This window comes from Hyperoodon ampullatus, assembly GCF_949752795.1.
Source record: "Hyperoodon ampullatus genome assembly, chromosome: 8".
Taxonomy (NCBI): domain Eukaryota; kingdom Metazoa; phylum Chordata; class Mammalia; order Artiodactyla; family Ziphiidae; genus Hyperoodon; species Hyperoodon ampullatus.
Window position 1 is genome coordinate 74,185,076 of NC_136921.1, and position 27,947 is coordinate 74,213,022.

General features: G+C 39.2%; 1 protein-coding gene across 1 annotated transcript in view; it reads left to right on the forward strand.

Annotated features, from left to right (window-relative positions):
• Positions 1 to 1,698: 1,698 nt before the first annotated feature.
• UPP2 (uridine phosphorylase 2) overlaps positions 1,699 to 27,947 on the forward strand; it is a gene marked incomplete at both ends in the record, with an annotated part of 44,445 nt that continues 18,196 nt past the window's right edge. The window contains 4 exons of the mRNA XM_079709818.1: positions 1,699 to 1,760; positions 7,275 to 7,392; positions 19,544 to 19,702; positions 27,064 to 27,178. Coding sequence (XP_079565944.1) covers positions 1,699 to 1,760; positions 7,275 to 7,392; positions 19,544 to 19,702; positions 27,064 to 27,178 — 454 coding nt within the window. The remainder of the gene's footprint in view (positions 1,761 to 7,274; positions 7,393 to 19,543; positions 19,703 to 27,063; positions 27,179 to 27,947) is intronic.

Genomic DNA, 27,947 nt, shown 5'->3' on the forward strand with positions numbered 1-27,947 from the left:
ATCATCTAGCACTTATCTAATTAGCTAATATTTTCACCTGTCAGAGCCAGAGGTAAATGCTAGACTGGAATTGGGTGGGGGTCGTCCTCATTATACCCAACAATAAATTGAGAGATAGAGCATGGAATACCAAATACAAGTGGGAAGGCCCCAGCAGTGGTAAGTGGGCATGCTGAGCCTGAAGACTCTCAGTGGGCACTGGGAAAGAGCAGCAGGTACACCACTCTGAGGTGGGTCATGAGGTCAGAGAAAATATGTATTATTATAAACTACAAACAGAAACTACTATCCCAAGTTACAAGCAACACACATGTGCAGGCTTCTTTTGCCTCAAAGTTGTCATCACCTTCACCAAGATCAGTTTCCTTGGCGATTTTTGGATGCCTAGGGCAAAGTGACAAATGTCCATTTGGTGGTGGCAGTGGCAAGATTTAGGCTGCTATACTGGTTCCCTACTTATTCTCTTTCCTTCTCAATCTGTAAACTTTGCTAGCTGACCAAGATGGACCAAAGGAGGCCAGCATGGAATCCGAGGGGTTTGTCTACAACGACTATCACCAGGAAGAGGAGTATTTCTTAAGATGGAGCTCCCTAGTAAGATGTGGGCATTTGATTCTTCACTGTTACACACATTCTTACAGAGAAATCCATGCACATTATGAAATGCCTTGTGTCTGCTGCTGTTTGGGCATTTATGGACATTTTAAGCTCTGATGTGCTTGAAAGTCATGAGACTAATATTCCTAATGCTCTCACCATCATAGAACTTCAGCTGATTGCCATCGGAGCTGAGCCAAAAGGGAAACAGGATAAAGTTCCTCTAAAGTCTTTTAGATTTTCTGTCCCCAGAAGTATAAAGTGAGAAGTAGCAGCAAACATAGTAAATTCATGGATTTCTTAAGAGAGGTACCCTGTTTTCTGAAAATACTAGTCTGTATTTTGTTATTCTACCTGGGTTGACTTTGGACAGCTGCTTCATTGGATTTTACAGGCAGCCTCGGGTTTAGCTAAATAAAGAGGTCCTGGGAAACAGGCTTTGTTTAATTATCAGAACTTCTGTGTGAATTTGAATGGGCAAAGTTCAGATGAAGGGGTGTTCTGAGGTCCTGACTTTGTGTGTTTTTCTCACTTGTGATCACAAAGAATGAAAACAAGTTGATAAGAGGTAGGATGAGGTGAGAAAATGAAATGTTTGGGAACTGAAAGTTCTCACGTGTACTGGACACATTCTGAGACAACCTGGTGGATTTGTTATGGAAATCAATGGAGGACTTGCAACCATATACAGTAGTCTAAAAGTAAATAAGTCTGTGTGTTACCCCAGACCCATGCTGGACCAAGGCCAGATGTAAGCGAAAGGTGTGCTGGTCAACAGTTAACAAGCTAACCAACCTATCCTATTAAAGAGGTAGGATGCCACACCTTCAAAGGGAACCTATCTTCTTGGGGAAGTGTTGCTCTGAGAGCTGGGCTGTAGTTTAAAAGGCCATGTCAGGGAGAACATTTTTAAATTAATGAGGGAGTTTAGAATGCTAAGGGAAAAGTTCCATTAGCAATTTCGGAAGAAAACAAGTTTTAAGGGAGAGTGGCATTTTAAATTGTCATTCTACCATAACTTGATCTATAATTTAATAGTAAATCACAATATTTTTCTTTCCTGATATCAACTTAAGAGTGACTATCCTCATAATACAAAGTATGACTTCGAGTTTTCCTGCTTCCAATACATCCATGAGATCTGAGAGGAATACATATGTTGGGTGAGTAATTTTGATCTTTTATTGGTTTTGATGAGATGGGAGGTTCTTTGGATTTTATATTAAATATTCAGAAGATGGATTTCTACAGTTATGTAAGTTTCTTAAGTTTAGAGATCATATAGTTGGAACACAGCTCAGAATACAAAACGAAATAAAAACAATGCCAATTTTCTTCTCAATGGCGTTTTCATTTCTCAGTTCTTGGAAGGGGTTAGCTCATCTAAGAAAGTGGGGCAGGGCTTCCCTGGTGGCACAGTGGTTGACAGTCTGCCTGCCGATGCAGGGGACACGGGTTCATGCCCCGGTCCGGGAAGGTCCCACATGCCACAGAGCGGCTGGGCCCATGAGCCATGGCTGCTGAGCCTGTGCGTCCGGAGCCTGTGCTCCACAACTGGAGAGGCCACAACAGTGAGAAGTCCGCGTACCGCCAAAAAAAAAAAAAAAAAGGTGGGGCAATACGTCAATCACATCTCAATTAAAGAAAAAAGAAAGTGGGGCAAAACAAGTCACAAAAAACATGCAAAAGTTGAACCAACATGCATGAATGAACGAATTCACAGTTCAGCCTGGAATTCAGCCTGGAGTTCAGTCTTTAATCCCAGGACCGTGGGTGGTATCTGAGAAATAATTAAAGGGGCCTCCCAGTGTCTAAGGGAGATGTAACTGTGTTGCAGCTTATTATGAAGTGATTTCACGTGCTTTGTGGTGGACTTTACATAGAATGCACTTCTAAAATACCGTGTAGGTTATTCATCTCAGGGGTAGACATAAATCTGCCAAAGCTGTCTGCAAATTTAGCTCCAATTCCTGCCCCAGGTTCACAGAACATAATAGAGCATTAATCTTCATGAGGCTTAAGGAATTTTTTCAAGTTCCTTCTAAATGTCTGGCTTAAAGGCTCCATCAGGACAGCATTTCAGAAAATGCTCCACTTACCCATTCCAAACAGAGGTAGCCTCCCACTGTGTTCATTTCTTCAGGGAAGCCAAGGAGAGGGAAAAGGAAACATTATGAAGATGAAGGTAATGGTAAAATGGAAAGACTGCTCACCCATCACTTTACTTTGGTTACCAATATTTAATACTGACCATGCTATGTAGCATGTCATAGTTTGCTAAAAGACTTTATTTCCAACTGCATCTTTGGCTTATGTTTTTGGGAAAAACTGAAAAAAAAGATAGAGGAGAAAACAGTAAATGCAAGTCTATTTAATAAAAATTATGTATCTTGGAAAGATTGAAGTATTGCAATTGTCTGATTCATACTGGGTTAAATTTGGCATGATACCCCAAATTGGTCCTTCCTTTGGTCACTGATAGAGTGATCATCTTATAAGTGCTTCTTGATGAGCCTAATGGAATAAAAATCTTCTATAGACGTCTCCCTGCCCCAATTTTTGGACCAAGAGATCATTAGACATTGGGACAGACATCAAAGAAAACTAAAGAATGAATTAAGAGAAGTATTATAATTAACACAAGAGAATATAATGAATGGTTATCCCAGTCTGAGAATTTCTTCTTGAAGATAGGAGAGGTGGAGTAGATCAGTGATTTAAAAAATACAAAGTTGGGCTTCCCTGGTGGCGCAGTGGTTGAGAGTCCGCCTGCCGATGCAGGAGACACGGGTTTGTGCCCCGGTCCGGGAAGATCCCACGTGCCGCGGAGCGGCTGGGCCCGTGAGCCTGCGCATCCGGAGCCTGTGCTCCGCAATGGGAGAGGCCACAACAGTGAGAGGCCTGCATACCGCAAAAAAAAAATAATAATAAAAAATCCCAGATCTCCTTGACCAACTGAATCAGAATTTCTAGGAGTTGGGCCCAGGTATCAGTACTAAGCACCACGGGTGACTCTGATATGTAGTTAGAGTTTGACTCACTGGAGTAGATGAATGACACTCTTTCATAGAGTGATGATTCACAGATTCAGCTGGGAATCCAAAGGAAAAACCTCCAGATAGTGAAAGCAGTTTTGGCAGAGTAAAACCGAAAGCATAATAGAAACTGGAAGATAAAGTGTATGGCAGTGTTTCTCAAACTTTAATGTGCATGGGAATCACGTAAGAGTTAGTCAAAATTCAGATTGTAATTCAGTATGTCTAGGGTAGGGACTGAGATTTTGCATTTCTAACAAGCTGTCCAGGCGATGCTGCTGATGCTCCTGGTTCACTGACCACACTTTGTCTAGCAAGGGACAGTGGGTAAATATCTTCTTGCCCCTCAGCAAGAGAAGAAAGAAGGTGTCCTTCTGCTTTGAGGCTTTGAGGCTTTTTCTGATGTAGGAAAGTGTATCATGAAATGCTTTGTTTTTGAAACCAGCTAAGATCCACTAACTAATTAAGAATCTGTTGTCCTAAATGTTTTTGAAATTAATAGTATTCCTGTTCTACTTTCTGAACAGTTAATTCAACAAATAAAAATTTTAAAGATTTAGGAATTAAAAAAGATACATGAGACAGCTTGCAGGAGGGAATTCAAAATCTTTCTGGGAAGGCAGAAAATTAACCTATGAAATGCCAAATAAATGCTTTAGGAGCACAGTGAGGGGGAATTCATACTGACCAGAGAGGAAAGATACTTGGAAAAGCCTTCACAGAGGAGGTGATATTTGAATTTGACCTTGAAGAATGAGTAGGATGCTAATAGGTGAAAAACTGAGGGCAAGGAGAAGGATGTTTCAGGAACAAAGGCCTAAAGCAGGGGTTCTTAACTTTGGCTGCACATCAGATCATCCAGGAAGATTTAAAAAATAATTTCAGAGTCTAAATTAATTGGGGCCTGAGCAACAGTGTTTTCTTCAAAACCCCCTGGTGATCTTAATGCACAATCAGGTTGAGGACCATTGGAGATACAGAAACATACAAGGTTTTTGTTAAGATGTTTTAAGGTATTTGGAGGGAAATGGGAGGACCGTTGAGCAGAGAAGTTCCAGATGGTTCTTGGTAAAGATAGCTGGATCCACTGTGGTGTGAGGCAGTGTTCATGCAGTAGGGGAAAGGGCAGGAGGGCTGGCAGCCACGGCATCACCAGAATGGCTGATATGGCCAGGGTGTGCTGGGATGTCACACCCAAGATGAGTGGGAGCGAACGGGTAACCACTGAACTGCACTGGGTAATGGAGTGATGGGCTGACATCAAGAATGGCTTTAAGGGGCTTCCCTGGTGGCGCACTGGTTGAGAATCTGCCTGCTAATGCAGGGGACACAGGTTCGAGCCCTGGTCTGGGAAGATCCCACATGCCGCGGAGCAACTAGGCCCGTGAGCCACAACTACTGAGCCTGCGCGTCTGGAGCCTGTGCTCCGCAACAAGAGAGGCCGCGATAGTGAGAGGCCCGCGCACCGCGATGAAGAGTGGCCCCCGCTTGCCACAACTAGAGAAAGTGCTCGCACAGGAACGAAGACCCAACACAGCAAAAATAAATAAATAAATTAATAAACTCCTACCCCCAACATCTTAAAAAAATAAATAAATAAAAGGTGAGCAGGTGGACCTAGAGACCCCCAGGCCCCTGTCCATCTCCGGAGTCCTACGACTTAAAAAAAAAAAGAATGGCTTTAAGACAAATACCATATGATACCACTTATATGTGGAATCTAAAATATGACACAAATGAACTTATCTACGAAACAGAAACAGACTCACAGACATAAAGAACAGATTTGTGGTCGCCAATGGGGAGAGGGGACGGGGGAGGGATGGATTATGAGTTTGGGATTAGCAGATGCAAACTAGTATATATAGAATGGATAAACAAGGTCCTACTGTACAGCACAGGGAACTATATTCAGGATCCTGGGATAAACCATAATGGAAAAGAATATGAAAAAGAATGTATGTATATGTATAAATGAATTACCTTGCTGTACAGCAGAAATTAACACAACATTGTGAATCAACTATACTACAACAAAATGAAATTTTTTAAAAAAGAATGGCTTTAAGGCATTCTAGTTGTAGTCCTTTCTTTCTGGTAAGCTTGTCTTTCCATTGGCTTCTTAGTAATATCTCCACATTCTCTTCTGGGCATCTGGTAGAAGGAGGCTGCTGGAAAATAGAGTTTCTACATTGAAGTGTCCTCTTTCTTACCTTACCTTCTGTTTTTAAGTCTTACTTTCCTTATTACAATAATTTTGTACTCTTATGGTTTCACATGATTACTAAAATTAGGTCTTTCACTTTATCACTTCCCCTTTCTCCAAGCTCTTTAGTCTCACTTCTTTTCCTTCACGCTTTTTCTTGAGCATTTCTTTTTTATAAGCTCTAAATCCTGTTTCTCTAGAACTCTGTGCCTGTTTATTCTTCCTTTTCCCCTATTATAGCTATATTCAGTCTCTCCAGGATCCTACTCAGCTTTCTGTTTTGACCCCATCATCCTGCTTCACTTACTTCTCATTTAGATCTTCTAATGAAAAAAGATCATTTCATAGTATGTTAACAAAGAACCTCTTATTGGTCAGCAGGCTAATGCTGTTTAAAATGTCAGTGGCTTCTTGCTCAATCCAAAACAGGCTGATGGAGTAAAGGACTGGTGTCTACTCTGCACATCCATTGAGAGAGAGAGGAAGAGAAACAAATTTGAGGGAGATACTGGTTTTTTAGGAGCCAGGCCTAGAAGTAGACACATCAGTCCCACCCACATTCCAATGGCCAGAACTCAGTCATATGACCTCACTTTACTGCAAGAGAAGCTGGGAATGTGGTCTAGCAATGTGCCCAGGAGGAAAAAGAATTGGGGTTTGATGAACACATTGCATTCTTTGCCACACCCTACTTTTTCATGTCAGTCTCTCTAAAGCGAGTGCCTGTCAGGTCCTCCATGTTGGGAAGTATAAGAATGAGAGTTAGTTATTCTATGTTCACTGTACATCAGCTGTGTTACATTATCTCATTCAGGCCTTAGGCAATCTTGCAAAGCAGTTATTATTTTCACTATACCAATCTTACAGATGAGGAAGCCAAACATCAAAGATAAAATAATATACCCAAGGTTGCACAATTAGTACATATGTGGTTGAACTGGCAGGGGAATCCAGGCAGTCTGATTCCAGAGCCCAGTAGCTTATGTTACACAGCCTCTCTTTCGAAGAAAGAAAATAGCCACCAGGGCTGGACAGAATTGGGTAGAAATGACTGTTCTGTAATCTACTGGTTGTATAATCTTGCACAAGTTTCTCAACTTCTGTAAGCCTTGGCTTCTTATGAATTATTAGTATTACTTACCTAATAGAATGGTCATGGGATTAAATGAGGTAATGTGTTTATTATATGCAGTTTTTATGACATTGTAGAATTTTCATGCTTAATGCTATGCCTGGTACATAGTAAGTGCACAACAAATATTAGCCATTTTTATTCATTATTATACCACATTGCTTCCTTACAAATCAATTAATCCTAAATGAAGGTTTTTGTCCAATATTTGGGCTAGTGGTTATCATAGGTGTAGACTGATATTTCCCTTTTGTGTGGTACCCCTCCAAATTCCTTTACACCTTCTTTGTATTATTTTTTTCAGAAAAGGTTTTGTTCATGTTAAAAATCCTTACCTGGACTCTATGGATGAAGATGTTCTCTATCACTTGGATTTAGGAACAAAAACACACAACCTACCAGAAATGTTTGGGGATGTAAAGGTAAAAGTATTTCTAACTTTAGGAAAAACAATTGAGTTTCCTCTGGTGATATTTCTCCTTATTTTCCTAATACAAACTTTACACCTTTGGCTAGAGAAATGTCAGAGGTCCCAATAGGAACAAAAGCTGTGCTTGTTCTCTGAAACAATTTAGAATGTGTACATCATGAACAGTCATTTCCACCTTAACAAGATATAAAGGTTCCCAAACTAAATCTAATGCAAACATGGTTATTTGACTCTTCTGGTCCCTAGAGATAAATACAATTTTACTGACAATACTGCTGGGTGTTCAGAATTCATTATGATTCAGTTCACTCTTCAACATCTTCATTTATAGATGAATCTCACTAATTCTCATTTTATCAAATCATGAAATAACTCAACAAAACTAACAATACTATCTTATATCACTTCTTGAAAAGAACCATTATTCAATATTTCATATTATTAAGATTTTTGTTATTTCATAATAAAATATTATGAAATAATTGTTTCTGGAATGCTACTAGGAAAATTTTATGTCAGTATTATTTATCTTAATATATATGTTAATTATAAAAATGGCTCATGTTCATTATTTAAAATTGGAAAAATATAAATAATAACAAAGATATTTATTTTTTAAATTAAATTTATTTTAATACAGCAGGTTCTTATTAGTTACCTATTTTATATATATTAGTGTATATATGTCAATCTCAATCTCCCAATTCATCCCACCACCACCACTCCCCCACCAACCGCAGCTGTCCCACCTTGGTGTCCATACGTTTGTTCTCTACATCTGTGCCTCTATTTCTGCCTTGCAAACTGGTTCATCTGTACCATTTTTCTAGATTCCACATATATGTGTTAATATACGATATTTGTTTTTCTCTTTCTGACTTACTTCACTCTGTATGACAGTCTCTAGATCCATCCACGTTTCTACAAATGACCCAATTTAGTTCTTTTTTATGGCTGAGTAATATTCCATTGTACATATGTACCACATCTTCTTTATCCATTCGTCTGTCAGTGGGCATTTAGGTTGTTTCCATGACCTGACTATTGTAAATAGTGCTGCAATGAACATTGGGGTGCATGTGTCTGTTTGAATTATGGCTTTCTCTGGGTATATGCCCAGTAGTGGGATTGCTGGGTCATATGGTAATTCTAGTTTTTAGTTTTTTAAGGAACCTCCACACTGTTCTCCATAGTGGCTGTATCAATTTACATTCCCACCAACAGGGCAAGAGGGTTCCCTTTTCTCCACACCTTCTCCAGCATTTGCTGTTTGTAGATTTTCTAATGATGCCCATTCTAACTGGTGTAATGTGATACCTCATTGCAGTTTTGATTTGCATTTCTCTAATAATTAGTGATGTTGAGCAGATTTTCATGTGCCTCTTGACCACCTGTATGTCTTCTTTGGAGAAATGTCTCTTTAGGTCTTCTGCCCATTTGTGGATTGGGTTGTTTGTTTTTTTTAATATTGAGCTGCATGAGCTGTTTATATATTTTGGAGATTCATCCTTTGTCCATTGATTTGTCGGCAAATATTTTCTACCATTCTGAGGATTGTCTTTTCATCTTGTTAATGGTTTTCTTTGCTGTGCAAAAGCTTTGAAGTTTCATTACGTCCCATTCGTTTATTTTTGTTTTTATTTCCATTACTCTAGGAGGTGGATCAAAACAGATCCTGCTGTGATTTATGTCAAAGAGTGTTCTTCCTATGTTTTCCTCTAAGAGTTTTATAGTGTCCAGTCTTACATTTAGGTCTCTAATCCATTTTGAGTTTATTTTTGTGTATGGTGTTAGGGAGTGTTCTAATTTCATTCTTTTACATGTAGCTGTCCAGTTTTCCCAGCACCACTTATTGAAGAGACTGTCTTTTCTCCATTGTATATCCTTGCCTCCTTTGTCATAGATTAGTTGACCATAGGTGCGTGGGTTTATCTCTGGGCTTTCTATTCTGTTCCATAGATCTATATTTCTGTTTTTGTGCCAGTACCATATTGTCTTGATACTGAAGCTTTGTAGTATAGTCTGAAGTCAGGGAGTCTGATTCCTCCAGTTCCGTTTTTTTACCTCAAGATTACTTTGGCTATTTGGGGTTTTTGTGTATTCACACAGATTTTAAGATTTTTGGTTCTAGTTCTGTAAAAAATGCCATTGGTAATTCGATAGGGATTGCACTGAATCTGTAGATTGCTTTGGGTAGTATAGTCATTTTCACAATATTGATTCTTCCAATCCAAGAACATGGTATATCTCTCTATCTGTTTGTATCAGCTTTAATTTCTTTCATCAGTGTCTTATAGTTTCCTGCAGACAGGTCTTTTGTTTCCCTAGGTATTTTATTCTTTTTGTTGCAATGGTGAATGGGATTGTTTCCTTAATTTCTCTGTCTGATCTTTTGTTGTTAGTGTATAGGAATGCAAGAGATTTCTGTGCATTAATTTTTATTTATTTATTTATTTATTTATTTGGCTGCGATGGGGTCTTCATTGCTTTGCATGGGGTTTCTCTAGCTGCGGTGAGTGGAGGCTACTCTTTGCTGCGGGGCGTAGGCTTCTCATTGTGGTGGCTTCTCTTGTTGCAGAGCACAGGCTCGAGGTACGCGGGCTTCACTAGTTGTGGCATGCAGGCTCAGTAGTTGTGGTTTGCAGGCTCTAGAGCGCATGCTCAGTATTTGTGGCACACGGGCTTAACTGCTCCACGGCATGTGGGATCTTCCTGGACTAGGGCTTGAACCTGTGTCCCCTGCACTGGCAGGCAGATTCTTAACCACTGCACAACCAGGGAAGTCCCTCTGTGCATTAATTTTGTATCCTGCAACTTTACCAAATTCATTGATTAGCTCTAGTAGTTTTCTGGTGGAATCCTTAGGATTATCTACGTACAGTATCATGTCATCTGCAAACAGTGACAGTTTTACTTCTTTTTCCAATTTGCATTCCTTTTATTTCTTTTTCTTCTCTTATTGCCACGGCTAGGACTTCCAAACCTATGCTGAATAACAGTGGCGAGAGTGGACATCATTCTCTTGTTCCTGATCTTAGAGGAAATGGTTTCCCTTTTTCACCACTGAGAATGATGTTTACTGTGGGTTTGTCGTATATGGCCTTTATTGTGTTGAGGTAGGTTCCCTCTATGCCCTCTTTCTGGAGAGTTTTTATCATAAATGGGTGTTAAATGTTGTCAAAAGCTTTTTCTGCATCTACTGATATGATCATATGGTTTTTATTCTTCAATTTGTTAAAATGGTGTATCACATTGATTGACATTTTGTATATTGAAGAATCCTTGCATCCCTGGGATAAATCTCACTTGATCATGGTGTATGATCCATTTAATATGTTGTTGGATTCTGTTTGCCAGTATTTTGTTGAGGATTGTTGCATCTATATTCATCAGTGATATTGGTCTGTAACTTTCTTTTTTTGTAGTATCTTTGTCTGGTTCTGGAATCAGGGTGATGGTGGCCTCGTAGAATGAGTTTGGGAGTGTTCCTTCTTCTGCAATTTTTTGGAAGAGTTTGAGAAGGATGGGTGTTAGCTCTTCTCTAAATGTTTGATAGAATTCACCTGTGAAGTCATCTGGTCCTGGACTTTTGTTTGTTGGAAGATTTTTCATCACAGTTTCAATTTGATTACTTGTGATTGGTTTGTTCATATTTTCTGTTTCTTCCTGGTTCAGTCTTGGAAGGTTACACCTTTCTAAGTATTTGTCCATTTCTTCCAGGTTGTCCATTTTATTGGCATAGAGTTGCTTGTAGTAGTCTCTTATGATGCTTTGTATTTCTGCGGTGTCCGTTATAACTTCTTTTTCATTGGTAACTTTATCGATTTAAGTCATCTCCCTATTTTTCTTGATGAGTCTAGCTAAAGGTTCATCAATTTTGTTTATCTTCTCAAAGAACCAGCTTTTAATTTTATTGATCTTTGCTGTTTTTTTCTTTGTTTCTATTTCATTTATTTCTGCTCTGACCTTTATGATTTCTTTCCCTCTGCTAACTTTGGATTTTGTTTGTTCTTCTTTCTCTAGTTCCTTTAGGTGTAAGGTTAGATTATTTATTTGTGATTTTTCTTGTTTCTTGAGGTAGGATTGTATTGCCAAAAATTTCTCTCTTAGGACTGCTTTTGCTGCACCCCATAGGTTTTGGGTCACCGTGTTTTCACTGTCACTTGTCTCTAGGTATTTTTTGATTTCCTCTTTGATTTCTTCAATGATCTCTTGGTTATTTAGTAACGTATTGTTTAGCTTCCATGTGCTTGTGTTTTTTATGTTTCTTTCTGTGTAATTTATTTCTAATTCATAGTGTTGTGGTCAGAAAAGACACTTGATATGATTTCAGTTTTCTTAAATTTCCCGAGGCTTGATTTGTGAGCCAAGATGTGATCTATCCTCGAGAATGTTCCGTGTGCACTTAAGAAGAAAGTGTAATATGCTGTTTTTGGATGGAATGTCCGATAATTATCAATTAAATCAATCTGGTCTTTTGTGTCTTTTAAAGCTTCTGTTTCCTTATTAATTTTCTTTTTTTTAACATCTTTATTGAAGTATAATTGCTTCACAATGTTGTGTTAGTTTCTGCTGTATAACAAAGTGAATCAGCTATACGTACACATATATCCCCATATCCCCTCCCTCTTGCATCTCCTTCCCACCCTCCCTATCCCACCCCTCTAGGTGGTCACAAAGCACTGAGCTGATCTCCCTGTGCTATGTGGCTGCTTAGAGCTAGCTATCTGTTTTACATTTGGTAGTGTATATATGTCAATGTCCCTCTCTCACTTCGTCCCAGCTTACCCTTCCTCCTCCCCGTGTCCTCAAGTCCATGCTTATTAATTTTCTGTCTGCATGATATGTCCATTGGTGTAAGTGAGGTGTTAAAGTGCCCCACTATTATTGTGTTACTGTTGATTTCCTCTTTTACAGCTGTTAGCATTTGCCTTATGTATTGAGGTGCTCCTATGTTGGGTGCATATATGTTTATAATTGTTATATCTTCTTCTTGGATTGGTCCCTTGATCATTATGTAGTGTCCTTCCTTGTCTCTTGTAACATTCTTTATTTTAAAGTCTACTTTATCTGATATGAGTACTGCTACTCCAGCTTTCTTTTGATTTCCATTTGCATGGAATATCTTTTTCCATCCCCTCACTTTCAGTCTGTATGTGTCCTTAGGTCTGAAGTGGTTGTCTGTAGACAGCATATATATGGGTCTTGTTTTTGTACCCATTCAGCGAGCCTATGTCTTTTGGTTGGAGCATTTAATCCATTCACATTTAAGTTAATTATCAATATGTATGTTCCTATTACCATTTTCTCAATTGTTTTGTGTTTGTTTTTGAAGGTCCTTTCTTCTCTTGTGTTTCCCACTTAGAGAAGTTCCTTTAGCATTTGTTGTAGAGCTGGTTCAGTGGTGCTGAATTCTCTTAGCTTTTGCTTGTCTGTAAAGCCTTTGATTTCTCCGTCAAATCTGAATGAGATCCTTGCTGGGTAGAGTAATCTTGGTTGTAGGTTCTCTCCTTTCATCACTTTAAATATATCGTGCCACTTCCTTCTGGCTTGTAGAATTTCTGCTGAGAAATCAGCTGTTAATCTTATGGGAGTTCCTTTATATGTTGTCATGTTTCCCTTGTTGCTTTTAACAATGTTCCTTTGTCTTTAATTTTTGTCAGTTTGATTACTATGTGTCTTGGCATGTTTCTCCTTGGGTTTATCCTGCCTGGGACCCTCTGCACTTCCTGGACTTGGGTGGCTATTTCCTTTCCCATGGTAGGGAATTTTCAACTATAATCTCTTCAAACATTTTCTTGGGTCCTTTCTCTCTCTCTTCTCCTTCTGGGACCCCTATAATGTGAACGTTGGTGTGTTTAATGTTGTCCCAGAGGTCTCTTAGGCTGTCTTCATTTCTTTTCATTCTTTTTTCTTTATTCTATTCTGCAGCAGTGAATTCCACCACTCTGTCTTCCAGGTCACTTCTCAGTTATTCTGCTATTGATTCTTTCTAGTGTGTTTTTCATTTAAGTTATTGTATTGTTCTTCTCTGTTTGTTTGTTCTTTAATTCTTCTAGGTCTTTGTTAAACATTTCTTGCATCTTCTTGATCTTTGCCTCCATTCTTTTTTCAAGGTCCTGTATCGTCTTCACTATCATTTTTCTGAATTCTTTTTCTGGAAGGTTGCTTATCTCCACTTCATTTAGTTGTTTTTCTGGGGTTTTATAATTTTCCTTCATCTGATACATAATCCTCTGCCTTTTCATTTTGTCTATCATTCTGTGAATGTGGTTTTCTTTCCACAGGCTGCAGGATTGTAGTTCTTCTTGCTTCTGCTGTCTGTCCTCTGGTGGATGAGGCTATCTAAGAGGCCTGTGTAAGCTTCCTGATGGGAGGCACTGGTGATGGGCAGAGCTGGGTGTTGCTCTGGTGGGCAGTGTTCAGTACAACTTTAATCCACTTGTCTGCTGATGGGTGGGGCTGAGTTCCCTCCCTGTTGGTTGTTTGGCCTGAGCAGCTGAGCACTGGTGGCTATAGGCTGTTTTGTGGGGCTAATGGTGGACTCCGGGAGGGCTCATACCAAGGAGTACTTCCCAGAACTTCTGCTGCCAGTGTCCTTGTCCCCACAGTGAGCCACAGCCACCCTCCACCTCTGCAGGAGACCCTCTAACACTAGCAGGTAGGTCTGGTTCAGTCTCCTGTGGGGTCACTGTTCCTTCCCTCTAGGTCTTGATGTGCACCCTACTTTGTGTGTGTCCTCCAAGAGTGGAGTCTCTGTTTCCCCCAGTCCTGTCAAAGTCCTACAGTCAAATCCCACTAGCCTTCAAAGTCTGATTCTCTGGGAATTCCTCCTCCCGTTGCTGGACCCCCAGGTTGGGAAGCCTGACATGGGGCTCAGAACCTTCACTCCAGTGGGTGGCCTTCTGTGGTATAATTGTTCTCTAGTTTGTGAGTCACCCACCTAGTGGTTATGGGATTTGATTTTATTGTGATTGCACCCCTACTTCCATCTCACTGAGGCTTCTCCTTTGTCTCTGGGTGTGGGGTATCTCTTTTGGTGAGTTCCAGTGCCTTCCTGTCAATGATTGTTCAGCAGTTAGTTGTGATTCCAGTGTTCTTGCAAGAGGGAGTGAGCGCATGTCCTTCTACTCTGCCACCTTGAACCAATTTAGAACAATGATTTTTAAAAACACATCTAGAAAAAACCCCTACCAGCTAAACAAAGATTCCATCAACCTATTTTCTTTTCTTTCAGTTCTTTTTAACAAATAGATTTTTAAATAGTTGGAATTACATAACTTTACAGTCTGTGTTTTTCCCTTAACTTTATGTCATTAACATTTCCCCATATTATAATGTTCTCTTTGAAACACATGGTTTATGGATGCCAAGTGCCTGTGCCATACATTACATAGTCTACTACTGACTTTAATGTTGAAGTATTTTCTATCATAAACAGCACTCAAATGGATATTTTTGTACCTATAATTTTTTAACATTTAAGTCTATTAAGATGATTTACAGAAATGGTCAAAGGGAATGAACTTTAAAAAAACTTTTTGTTTTCTAAAAGGCCTACACCTAATCACAGTCCCACCACTAGAGAATTGTGCAGTTTTCATCTGACTTTTATTCACCCCTTTAGCAATTACAAGAACAAAAATAAAAGCTCTCAGATCCACTATCTCAAATCTTCACATTCCCTCTTTTAGGTGGGTGTAGCAGATATTCATTTCCTCCATAAAACAAGGAAATTGAATTCAGAGTGGTCAAAAGTGGTTAACAAATTACACCATATAGTGGCAGAGCTAGGACTTGGACCAAATTCTTCTAAGTCCAATTTCCAGGGTTCTTGCCCACTGCACTAGCTGGGCTTTTTGAGTCATCGTAACTGAGAATAGTCCATTAATTGACAGGGGGCATTGAAGAAAGGGGAGGAAGAGGAGGAGGCAGTTAGCTAGACCAAGAAGGAGGAGGAGGAGAAGGAAGGAAGGGTGGTGGGGTGGGGAGGAGAAGAAATAAATCTATGATATTCATTAACAGTAGGCGCTACATTGCTCCCTCCCCCTCCCATCTCTCCTAGGGCCCAGGTGTGATGGTGCGGGCTGATCTGATGTGACCTGCCCATTTTCCTACTCCTCTGCAGTCAGTGGCTCTTTGCTCTTTCATGGCCTCCCTCAATCTTTTGCTTCATCTTTTCAGTGGAACCTCTTTTCCTACTGCTGTTTCTGATGTTTATGCTCCAAGAGTAAATTGATCAAAGCTGTCTTTGATACTCATTAATTGGACTTTACCTGAATTCAAATGTTAGGTTTGAGGTTCATGCTTCACAAAGACTTTTCCAGGACACTTACATAAGGATAATTCTGATTAATTAAATGATCTATCATAATTAATAAACTAACATGAACATCTAATTAATAACTAAAAAGACTGATGTTTTTGAGATAGAAAGTGATCTATTATTTACATATTTAGGTATCTGTCTCTCCTCTACCTGACTAGATTTTTATCAGCACTTATTCTCATACTTTGTCATAACCACTATCCAACCTTATAAGCTCATAATCCACCTGTCTGTGGACCATTTCAATAGATTCTCTTTTGGAAAAAAAGATATGCTCTGGTTTAGAACCCATTTTTTTCTACCAGAGAACAACTCTATTGATTGGGCCATTTTGATGGATAGGAGGCAAAAGTGTGTGTGTGTGTGTGTGGGGGGTGTAGATTGGGGAGCAGGTAACGTAGTTCCAAATGATCAGAATTGGCATTTAACCTATTCTTTAGAGGCAACAGGTAAAGCCTGACTTATATTTATAGATGCCCTTCTCAGAAACTTGCCTCCTTCCAGTTATGTTCTTATCTTTGAATAAGAACATGCTAGGTTCAATTTCTCGACTCCCTTAAATCCCAGGGTAGCAATTCTAGCTAACAAGAGAGGACATAATCCATCAGTACCTGAAAACTCAGCCTTGTCTTCACAGAGATGATAATCATTATTAATAGCACTATCTTCAAAGAAAAGAACTCTGGGTGTGTAAAATTTTAAATCTTAAAGATTCTGACAACCATTCCTATTTTCTTCATTTTCTTACTTACTGTACTTAAAAGGTTTTGTTAGTTGCTACTTCAAAATATCAGTGGCTTAACACAATGTACGTTTGTTTCTCACTCACACTGAGTACCAAGTGGGTGTTCCTGGTCAATCAGTGGCTTTCCTCCAACTGGTGATTAGGGACCCAGGCTCCTTCTATCTTGTTGCTCTGTCACCTTCAAGGAGTGCCTTGCAAAGTTTCACTGGGTGTCAGCACCCATTCAGCAGACAAACAGAAGACAATCTATAGGATCACCAATGGGAGATTTCTATGGGCTAGAACTGGAAGTGACACTCATCATTTCTGTTCACATTCTAGTAGCTGGAACTCAGGCATATGGCCTCATCTACCTGAAGAGGAGGCTGGGAAGTTGAGTTTAGTAGTGTGCCCAGAAAGAAGGGGGAACAGTTTTGTAAACAGCTAATGTCTTTTGTCATATAGACTTGAATCAATCAATCAGTTGAAAAATATAGTGGAGTATCTTTAGAAGTTATCTACTCAAATTCAACCTCCAAATATATCTTTTATAAAATCACTAACTGGTACCCTCCAATCTCTCCCTAGAAATTTCAAGTAACATGGAAAAGCATTATCTTATAACACTATGTAATATGTATTTTAAGTCTCTATACTCCTTTATTAACAGACAAGATACATATACTGCAGTAGGACCAGATAAATACAACATGGCAAAGCTAAGTCTTTCAAGACACTAGGCATATTTGAAAGTGAGTTCATTCTGGCAGTCTTTAGGCAAAGTCCTTAACATAGTTTTGTAATGCTTCAGACTCCTTCTCAAGACATTTCTATCTTCTTTGATAAAGCCAGGACAAATGATAATTTTTTGGGGGGGACATAAATCACAGAAAGTGTCACTTAAAGTCATTGTTGGTTGGTGGTCTTCAGCCATATTTTACTCCTCGTCAAAGCAGCCAGACTGAAAATTGTGTCCCAAGGTGATATTTAGTAAGTCTGATTTAGAAGTAAGTCTTCAAGAACAAAAACGCTTTTGTCTACACTTATCATCTTTATGTCTCCAGAAACATTCAGAAATTCCTGTTGATTACAGCAATATCTACAGTTCAAAGAAGAATTCAAACCACAAGCTATTCCAACATCTGTTTTGGTTTTATGGTCAATCTGAATAGTTATAATTTACATTTACTGGCACCACACACTGAGGTTATTTTCAAACTACTGTATTTTGTAAAAAGGAAACAACAACAACAAAAATGACCTCCTTGTACTTGGATCTTGAGCCAAGTAACTATCCATACGAACAGAGGGGAAAATTTCATGAATAATCAATACTAATTAAAAAACTTACCTTAGACCATGGTCTTATCCTCTTTGCTACTCAGCCTTGATGGCTAACTTTCATTGCAGTTCATTACCAACTTTAGGCCCCAACAGAGAAACTCATCAGAAGACACAGAAAAGATAATAATGAGGGTAGAAGAGAGGCAGAGGGCCTGGATAAAAGGATAATTACATCCCACAACCGAGAATAAGGGTGGCACAGGAATTATTGCTAAACAAAATGCATCATGTCATGAGACCACCCAATACTCACAGTAAATTGTGAATCGGGCATCTAATTCTACAACCTCAGTTAGTTATTTCCGTAGGCAGATACTCTTTATCCTTGTGAGGGGCCTCACTGGCCTCACTGGCAATCCTTCTGAAGCTCTGCCTAACGCTGCCCACATCAGTCAGGCACTACCAGCTGCCTTTTCCTTACTGGATTTGAACTAGTTTCATTTGCACTAAATTCCACAAATACAGAAACAAATAAGCAAGCTCAAAAGCAGGGCCAGGAAATTGCTCTATGATATGAAAAATGGAAGTTGCCATTTGTTGACCACTCAGAAAGTGCCTGGCTTTGTCCCCCATCATGTTCAATCCCATCTTATCCTCACAAAAACCCTCTGAAGGATACTACGGTTTTTTGTTTGTTTCTATTTTGGAGATGATAATCTGAGGCATGTAGAGATTACATGTATAACACTGAACAAACTAATCAGAGACAGGGTTGGGGTGCAAAGCCAGGTTTCTCTAACCTCAAAGGTTAGTCCTTTAACCACTGTGTTGTCTTATCTCTCTGACTTGGAGCCTCTTCAGACTCTGTGCACCTCACTGCTCAGCTCAGATTTCAGAATGACTTTGTACCTGGAACCTTTCTGTGGGCTGTGCTTCCTCAGGTCTCTGACATCTGCTGCCACTCCTCCTCCCCACTGCTGAGCCCTGGTCCCCACCAGTCTGGCTGCTCATCCATGCTGCTCTTAGGCCATGCCCATCCTCTCTCTGACATCCACCTCTCCCATCCCTGGGATTGATGTACCCCTAAGAGGCTATTGCACAAACAACCACCAGACAATTTTACTACAATATTTTATTAGATTTGACACCCTTGACCGCAATCCATATTGTAATTTCAGAGATGTTAAAATGTGAATAAGACAAAAATGAAACCAAATTGTTGAAAATGAAGAAATACCGTAGTGAGATTTCTAGTCTACAATGATAAGGCTTGTTCCATGAAAATGTCTTCTGAATGAGAAGTTGGAAAGTCTTGATGTGCTTTCTTTAAAGCTTTAAATTAACATAGTATATTTTACAATAAAAATGTATGATTGGGAATGTGGAATCAGAAGACACATCTAAACTTGTAGTTCTCATGTTACGTATTTCCATGTCCTCGGAATTGACACATTAAGCCTATAGCCCGCTAATGCCCAACAATAAGCTGCCTATATCCACTTAAGATGCTTTTTGATGTTCACCATGACAAAAACACCAGGAAACACCCACCTGAACAAAATCAACACTTACTTTGATTTTGTGATTATCTTTTTCATTACTAATTATGTGCATATACTATGTTTCTGGTTGCCTTATTTACCGGTTAATGATGCCAATTAGTTAATTCATGAACATAATCCATAACATCTACATATACCGTTAAGAATATAATTGAAAAATAAAATAAAAACATTAAAGTTGAAAGCTGACCCTTGCTTTTTATCTCAGTTACTAAGGCAGGTCATTGTTTATTTTTATTAACAGTTTGTCTGTGTTGGTGGAAGCCCTAACAGAATGAAAGCATTTGCAGTGTTTATGCACAAGGAGCTCAGATTGGAAGACAGTGAAGAGGACGTCAAGAACATCTGCGCCGGGACTGACAGATATTGTATGTACAAAATTGGTCCCGTGCTCTCTATCAGTGTAAGTACTCAATGGCTGCACGTCACGTAGTCATCACAAGCTAGCAAAAGAAAGTGGGAACTTCCAAATACAGTTCTTTTTCCCCTCCTGCTTTGCATTTTCACACAATAAATTAAGTGTCCAGGTGTGACATTCATAGTTGGAAAAAGTCCTAGGGGCAGAAAATAACATTCAGTGATACTTTGGTTTGCTTTATTAGTTACCACTTAGCTATGCATGTTAGGGGAAAAAAACCCTCAAAGCACACTTCCTCTCTTTAGTTTGTAACTGATTAATAAGCCACCAGCAATTTTTTCTCCTCTACCCTTTATCCAGCTTTGGGAATGTTGGGCTTTTAGTACACAGGGGCCAATTTTCAGGATTACCCAAGTGGTGCCATTTAACACTGTAATAAGCTCACTGAAAAGCTGCTAATGCATTTCCATGGAGCTCTTGCAAACTGCTCTCCTGTATTTAGAACATGTTAACAGCTCTGGACACACAGTGTCCTGAGACAATATGAAAGTGGAATGACTTGCAATTTTAGGGAACACAGAGACCATTTCCCTCTTGGACTCAGGATAGCATACACTTAGCAGAATGTACATGCGTGTGCACCCAGCTTGCCTTCCAAGTGGGTCTCTATGCCACAGGGCTGTATTCTGAAACAATAGCTCTGAGTCTGTACATATCTGGACACTGCAGCCCTCATAAGGGGCACAGCTAAGCATGCCAGGTGACAAGGGAAGAATCCACTGCAGAGATGTGATAATTCTAAGGAGCTGGATTATATGTGACTCCCGCACCAGGGAATAACTATCTATCAATTGCTCTATAGTACGTGGAGATGGAAGGATGGATGATCATGGTTGGAAGCCTACACTGAAGAAGGGAAAATTATGCAATACCAGTGGGACAGCCAAGTTGGTCTCCCCTCTGGGACAAAATACATGAAACCTGCTTTGGGCTCACATGGGAGAATCCATTCGTTCATTTGTTCATTCAACAATTACAGAAAAGCTACATTAGAAAGAAACTGAGTATCCCCAGATCTTGGCACATTTTGTCTTGCTAACTTTTGCTTGACTTTTAGACTACAACTCTTTGTCCTTTTTTTTGCACAATAAATGGGTAAGGACAGAAAAGTAAAATTTATAAAAATGTGAAACTATCATAAACAAGTAGTAAAACTTCAGAGTAAGATATAAAAACAGCAGTAGACTGATCCTGCTGTCCATCAGGGAAAAAGAACTGAAATATGCATCATGTCCAGAGGGGCCAGACAACTAGAAATGAGCCTCACTAGGCAGAAAGAGGATTTCCAGTTGAGACCACTTCTTTGAAAATTCTTCCTCTCCAGCAGCTGCTGAGGGGTGTGTGTGTGTGTGTGTGTGTGTGTGTGTGTGTGAGAGAGAGAGAGAGAGAGAGAGAGAGAAAAAGAGAGAGAGTCTAGCAGAAACATACAAGCCCATTTGTCATTTTGTCACTGTGCCGCATATTAAGTGATAGTCATAAACCTATCAAATATCTGATTTAGGAGGAACCTAATAGATTAAATAATGGTTCATTTTCTTAATATACAATTGAGGAAATGAGATTTAGAGAGTTTACTCATTAGTGGTAGAGTCCAGTCTTGTTAATCTTGGACATACATTTTTTTTGATTAAGCAATGTTTTTAATTTTGATTAATTTTAAAAATACAGAAAAATGCAAATAAGGAACTGTAGCCATATTCAGAATTAGTGATATACATGTTTCTATCTTTTGTGTATGTATCTACCCATCTATCTGATTTCTTTCTTTCTCTTCCTTTTTTCTTTCCTTCCTTCCTTTCTTCCTTTCTTTCTCTTTCTTTCTTTTTCTTTTTCTTTCTCTCTCTCTCGCTTTTTTTCCTTCTTTTTCCTTCCATCAATCATCTATACTTGTATGTATGTATGTGGTATGTATGTATGTATATATCTCTCTTAAGTTTCCTTCAAATTTTCTCTATTCTTCAAATAGTCTGCTATAACAGCTGTTTTGTGTGTATTTCACGTATCAATTCAGATCGTTTTTTCTAATGTTTTGGTATTATTGTGTCAATGGGTGATGGAATATAAATTTTATTTGTTTCTCTTTGTTGATATCGTAGTTGCTTTTATTTAACTGATTAATTGCTGACTTTATTAGGGGCGTTTATCATTTTTACTTATTTTTTTTCCTTTAGCATTGTTCATTTTTTTTTTTTTTTTTTTTGTGGTACGCGGGCCTCTCACTGTTGTGGCCTCTCCCGCTGCGGAGCACAGGCTCCGGACCCGCAGGCTCAGCGGCCATGGCTCACGGGCCCAGCTGCTCCGCAGCATGTGGGATCTTCCCGGACCGGGGCATGAACCCGTGTCCCCTGCATCAGCAGGCGGACTCTCAACCACTGCGCCACCTGGGAAGCCCCTGTTCATTTTTTTTTTGAATTTTATTTTTTTAAACAGCAGGTTCTTATTAGTTACCTATTTTATGCATATTAGTGTATATATGTCAATCCCAATCTCCCAATTCATCACACCACCACCTCCACCCCCGGCTGCTTTCCCCCCTTGGTGTCCATACGTTTGTGCTCTACATCTGTGTCTCTATTTCTGCCTTGCAAACCAGTTCATCTGTACCATTTTTCTAGATTCCACATAAATGCATTAATATACAATAGTTGTTTTTCTCTTTCTGACTTAGTTCACTCTGTATGACAGTCTCTAGATCCATCCACGTCTCTACAAATGACCCAATTTCATTCCTTTCAATGGCTGAGTAATATCCCATTGTAGATATGTACTACATCTTCTTTATCCATTCATCTGTCAGTGGGCATTTAGGTTGCTTCTATGACCTGGCTATTGTGAATAGTGCTGCAATGAACATTGGGGTGCATGTGTCTGTTTGAATTATGGCTTTCTCTGGGTATATGCCCAGTAGTGGGATTGCTGGGTCATATGGTAATTCTATTTTTAGTTTTTTAAGGAACCTCCATACTGTTCTCCATAGTGGCTGCATCAATTTACATTCCCTAACAGTGCAGGAGGGTTCCCTTTTCTCCACCCTCTCCAGAATTTGTTGTTTGTAGATTTTCTGATGATGGCCATTCTGACCGGTATGAAGTGATACCTCATTGCAGTTTTGATTTGCATTTCTCTAATAATTAGTGATGTTGAGCAGCTTTTCATGTTCCTCTTGGCCATCTGCATATCTTCTTTGGAGAAATGTCTCTTTAGATCTTCTGCCCATTTTTGGATTGGGTTTTTTTTTTTAATATTGAGCTGCATGAGCTGTTTATATATTTTGGAGATTAATCCTTTGTCCATTCATTCGTTTGCAAATATTTTCCCCCATTCTGAGGGTGGCCTTTTCATCTTGTTTATAGTTTCCTTTGCTTTGCAAAAGCTTTTAAGTTTCATTAGGTCCCATTTGTTTATTTTTGCTTTTATTTCCATAAATAAAAGGAGGTGGGTCAAAAAAGATCTTGCTGTGGTTTATGTCAAAGAGTGTTCTTCCTATGTTTTCCACTAAGAGGTTTATGGTGTCTGGTCTTACATTTAGGTCTTTAATCCATTTGGAGTTTATTTTTGTGTATGGTGTTAGGGAGTGTTCTAATTTCATTCTTTTACATGTAGCTGTCCAGTTTTCGCAGCACCACTTATTGAAGAGACTGTCTTTTCTCCATTGTATATCCTTGCCTCCTTTGTCATAGATTAGTTGACCATATGTGTGTGGGCTTATCTCTGGGCTTTCTATCCTATTCCATTGATCTATATTTCTGTTTTTGTGCCAGTACCATACTGTCTTGATTACTGAAGCTTTGTAGTATAGTCTGAAGTCAGGGAGTCTGATTCCTCCAGCTCCATTTTTTTTCCCTGAAGATTACTTTGGCTATTCGGGGTCTTTTATGTCTCCATATAAATTTTAAGATTTTTTGTTCTAGTTCTGTAAAAAGTGCCATTGGTAATTTGATAGGGATTGCACTGAATCTGTAGATTGCTTTGGGTAGTAGAGTCATTTTCACAATATTGATTCTTCCAATCCAGGAACATGGTATATCTCTCCATCTGTTTGTGTCATCTTTGATTTATTTCATCAGTGTCTTACAGTTTTCTGAGTACAGGTCTTTTACCTCTTTAGGTAGGTTTATTCCTAGGTATTTTATTCTTTTTGTTGCAGTGGTGAATGGGATTGTTTCCTTAATTTCTCTGTCTGATCTTTCATTGTTATTGTATAGGAATGCAAGAGATTTCTTGCATTAATTTTGTATCCTGCAACTTTACCAAATTCATTGATTAGCTCTAGTAGTTTTCTGGTGGCATATTGAGGATTATCTATGTACAGTATCATGTCATCTGCAAACAGTGACAGTTTTACTTCTTCTTTTCCAATTTGTATTCCTTTTATTTCTTTTTCTTCTCTGATTGCCATGGCTAGAACTACCAAAACTATGTTGAATAATAGTGTCAAGAGTGGACATCCTTGTCTTGTTCCTGATCTTAGAGGAAATGGTTTCCGTTTTTCACCATTGAGAATGATGTTTGCTGTGTGTTTGTTGTATATGGCCTTTATTATGTTGAGGTAGGTTCCCTCTAGGCTCACTTTCTGGAGAGTTTTCATCAATAAATTGGTGTTGAATGTTGTCAAAAGCTTTTTCTGCATCTACTGATATGATCATATGGTTTTTATTCTTCAATTTGTTAAAATGGTGTATCACATTGATTGATTTTTTTGTATATTGAAGAATCCTTGCATCCCTGGGATAAATCCCACTTGATCATGGTGTATGATCCTTTTAATGTGTTGTTGGATTCTGTTTGCTAGCATTTTTTGAGGATTTTTGCATCTATATTCATCAGTGATACTGGTCTGTAACTTTCTTTTTTTGTAGTATCTTTGTCTGGTTTTGGAATCAGGGTGATGGTGGCCTCGTAGAATGAGTTTGGGAGTGTTCCTTCTTCTGCAATTTTTTGGAAGAGTTTGAGAAGGATGGGTGTTAGCTCTTCTCTAAATGTTTGATAGAATTCACCTGTGAAGTCATCTGGTCCTGGACTTTTGTTTGTTGGAAGATTTTTCATCACAGTTTCAATTTGATTACTTGTGATTGGTTTGTTCATATTTTCTGTTTCTTCTTGGTTCAGTCTTGGAAGGTTACATCTTTCTAAGTATTTGTCCATTTCTTCCAGGTTGTCCATTTTATTGGCATAGAGTTGCTTGTAGTAGTCTCTTATGATGCTTTGTATTTCTGCGGTGTCCGTTATAACTTCTCCTTTTCATTGGTAACTTTATCGATTTACGTCATCTCCCTATTTTTCTTGATGAGTCTAGCTAAAGGTTCATCAATTTTGTTTATCTTCTCAAAGAACCAGCTTTTAGTTTTATTGATCTTTGCTGTTTTTTTCTTTGTTTCTATTTCATTTATTTCTGCTCTGGCCTTTATGATTTCTTTCCCTCTGCTAACTTTGGATTTTGTTTGTTCTTCTTTCTCTAGTTCCTTTAGGTGTAAGGTTAGATTATTTATTTGTGATTTTTCTTGGTTCTTGAGGTAGGATTGCATTGCTATAAACTTCCCTCTTAGGACTGCTTTTGCTGCACCCCATAGGTTTTCGCCTGTCGTGTTTTCACTGTCACTTGTCTCTAGGTATTTTTTGGTTTTCTCTCTGATTTCTTCAGTGATCTCTTGGTTATTTAGTAACGTATTGTTTAGCTTCCATGTGCTTGTGTTTTTTACATTTCTTTCCCTGTAATTTATTTCTTTTTTTTTTTTTTTTTTTGTGGTACGCGGGCCTCTCACTGTTGTGGCCTCTCCCGTTGCGGAGCACAGGCTCCGGATGCGCAGGCTCAGCAGCCATGGCTCACGGGCCCAGCCGCTCCGCGGCATATGGGATCCTCCCAGACCGGGGCACGAACCCGTATCCCCTGCATCGGCAGGCGGACTCTCAACCACTGCGCCACCAGGGAGGCCCCTTGTAATTTATTTCTAATCTCATAGTGTTGTGGTCGGAAAAGATGCTTGATATGATTTCAGTTTTCTTAAATTTCCCGAGGCTTGATTTGTGACCCAAGATGTGATCTATCCTGGAGAATGTTACCTGTGCACTTGAGAAGTGTAATCTGCTGTTTTCAGATGGAATGTCCTAGAAATATCAATTAAATCTATGTGGTCTATTGTGTCATTTAAATCTGTGTTGTCTTATTAATTTTCTGTCTGGATGATATGTCGATTGGTGTAAGTGAGGTGTTAAAGTCCCCCAGTATTATTGTGTTACTGAATCTTGGACATACAACTAATAGAGGTTTGATTGATATCCTCTAGGAGACTTACAATGCATTTGGAAGTCAGAACATGTTCCATGGCAACCAAAAGTGGGAAACCCAGAGGTTCAAAGTTTCCATAGTTTAATATTCTTGATGGTGAGAAGAAGGAAACTCAGGTGAAAATATTGTGGTCATGCCTGTAACAGTTTTCTAGATTTGTTAATGAAGAATTAATGTCAGCCATCACCTAACTGCCAAGATGCCCTTGGTGTTTTTCTGCACACAAAGTCTTTGTGCCCAAGAGTAGAATACTGAAGACCACATTTGACTCTCTCATGTTATATTAGGAATGAAATAGACACCAATTCTAAACTTAGCTCCAGCTACTACAGATTCCAGCATGAAGGATCCTTCTGGAGCATTATTAGAACATATTGTAACCACCAGGAGCAGCCAAATCCTAAACCTGTGGTGACCCTTATTCTGTGACATTGATTCTACTCTTCCAAATGCTGAGGAAGACCAGAGTTGCAGTCATGATCTATATACTGAATGTGTATCCATTATATACTCCAAATTATTAGGTGTAGATGTAACCCACATCTCTACCCTTGTGCCTTTCAGAGCTCAACAGAATTATCAACAAATGAACAAGGACACATGACAGCAATGAAATGGATTTACTCTTTCATTTAGTATAGTGGAAAAGGACTAAGTACATGGTAGCCAAATCTATATTTCCTCAAAATCAAGTCAGTCTTGCAGAGAGCTCTTTTTCAAAACTCACTGTGAAGAGCCCAGTGGGGAACTGAGGAATGCCACTGTTCTGACACACCAGTACACCACGCCATCCCCACCTTCTGCTCTTGACAATGAGGGCTGAACTCAGTTTAACTGACAGGGAGATGCCTCTCTTTGATCGTCACAGATGGACCCATCTATCAGCATGTCATATGGGCATCGGTTAGAGCTGACTTACGTTTTCCTCAGCTATGGCAAAGTCATAATGATTATGTAAATTTACCTGAGGGCTGTTAACTTGTAATGAAGGAAGTAAATATGTCCTGTGTGTGTTATCATTCTGCAAGATGTATAATGACTTTCCCTTTTCTCTCCACAGCATGGCATGGGCATCCCCTCCATTTCTATTATGCTTCATGAACTCATTAAATTACTGTACCATGCCCGGTGCTGTGATGTTACCATTATCAGAATTGGTACATCAGGGGGAATAGGTGAGATGGATTGATTTATATACTATTAAATCCAAGTGGTTGTTCCATACAGGGTAAGCTGTTGGTGTGGTAACACACCAACGTACTCAGAGCCCAGAAGAAACCCAGATGGGCTAAAAAGTGTCAGGAGGCTGGGCTTGAGGCAATTGAGAAATTTAAATTTAAAGAAAATTAAAAGAATTTAAGGAAATAGATGTGTATATAATCTTTCTCTTTTCCCCTGCATGGAAACCTGGAGTGAGACATCCCACTGCCCACTGCCCAGATGGACTTAGGTGTTCTTAAGGGGAGGAGTGGAAACTTGCTAGGAAATATGCTTTGAGGATAAGAGAAGTTTTGAGGGTTCGAATAGATTTTGAAGCTTAAGAATTTTATAAGTGAGAGAAATAAGTGCTTTCAAGTAAAAAAAATAAATCACTAAGACTTGCCTTGTTTATCAGCTAAGTAAGCAGACATCAATAGCTCTTAGGAAAACATTGTTTTTAGCTCATGTCAGTGACTACCCTTTTCTTGGCTGGGTGTTTTCCTCATCAACACAGCAGAAGAGGTCAGGCCAGGCTTTTAGGGAAGAGTTGGGTGATGCTTCCTAAGGTTTGCTCAGAGCCTCCTCTCCTCCCTTCCTCCTTGGCTGGTCAGGCAGCTAGTCAGGAGCCTTGTTTATACATCCACCCTGGGCTGAGGTAAAGTTCTGTGGAGACCTTCTTCTTTTTCAACCTCTTCTTCAGGAGCAGATCTTGTGAGGGGATGATTCTACTATGTCACCAAATGC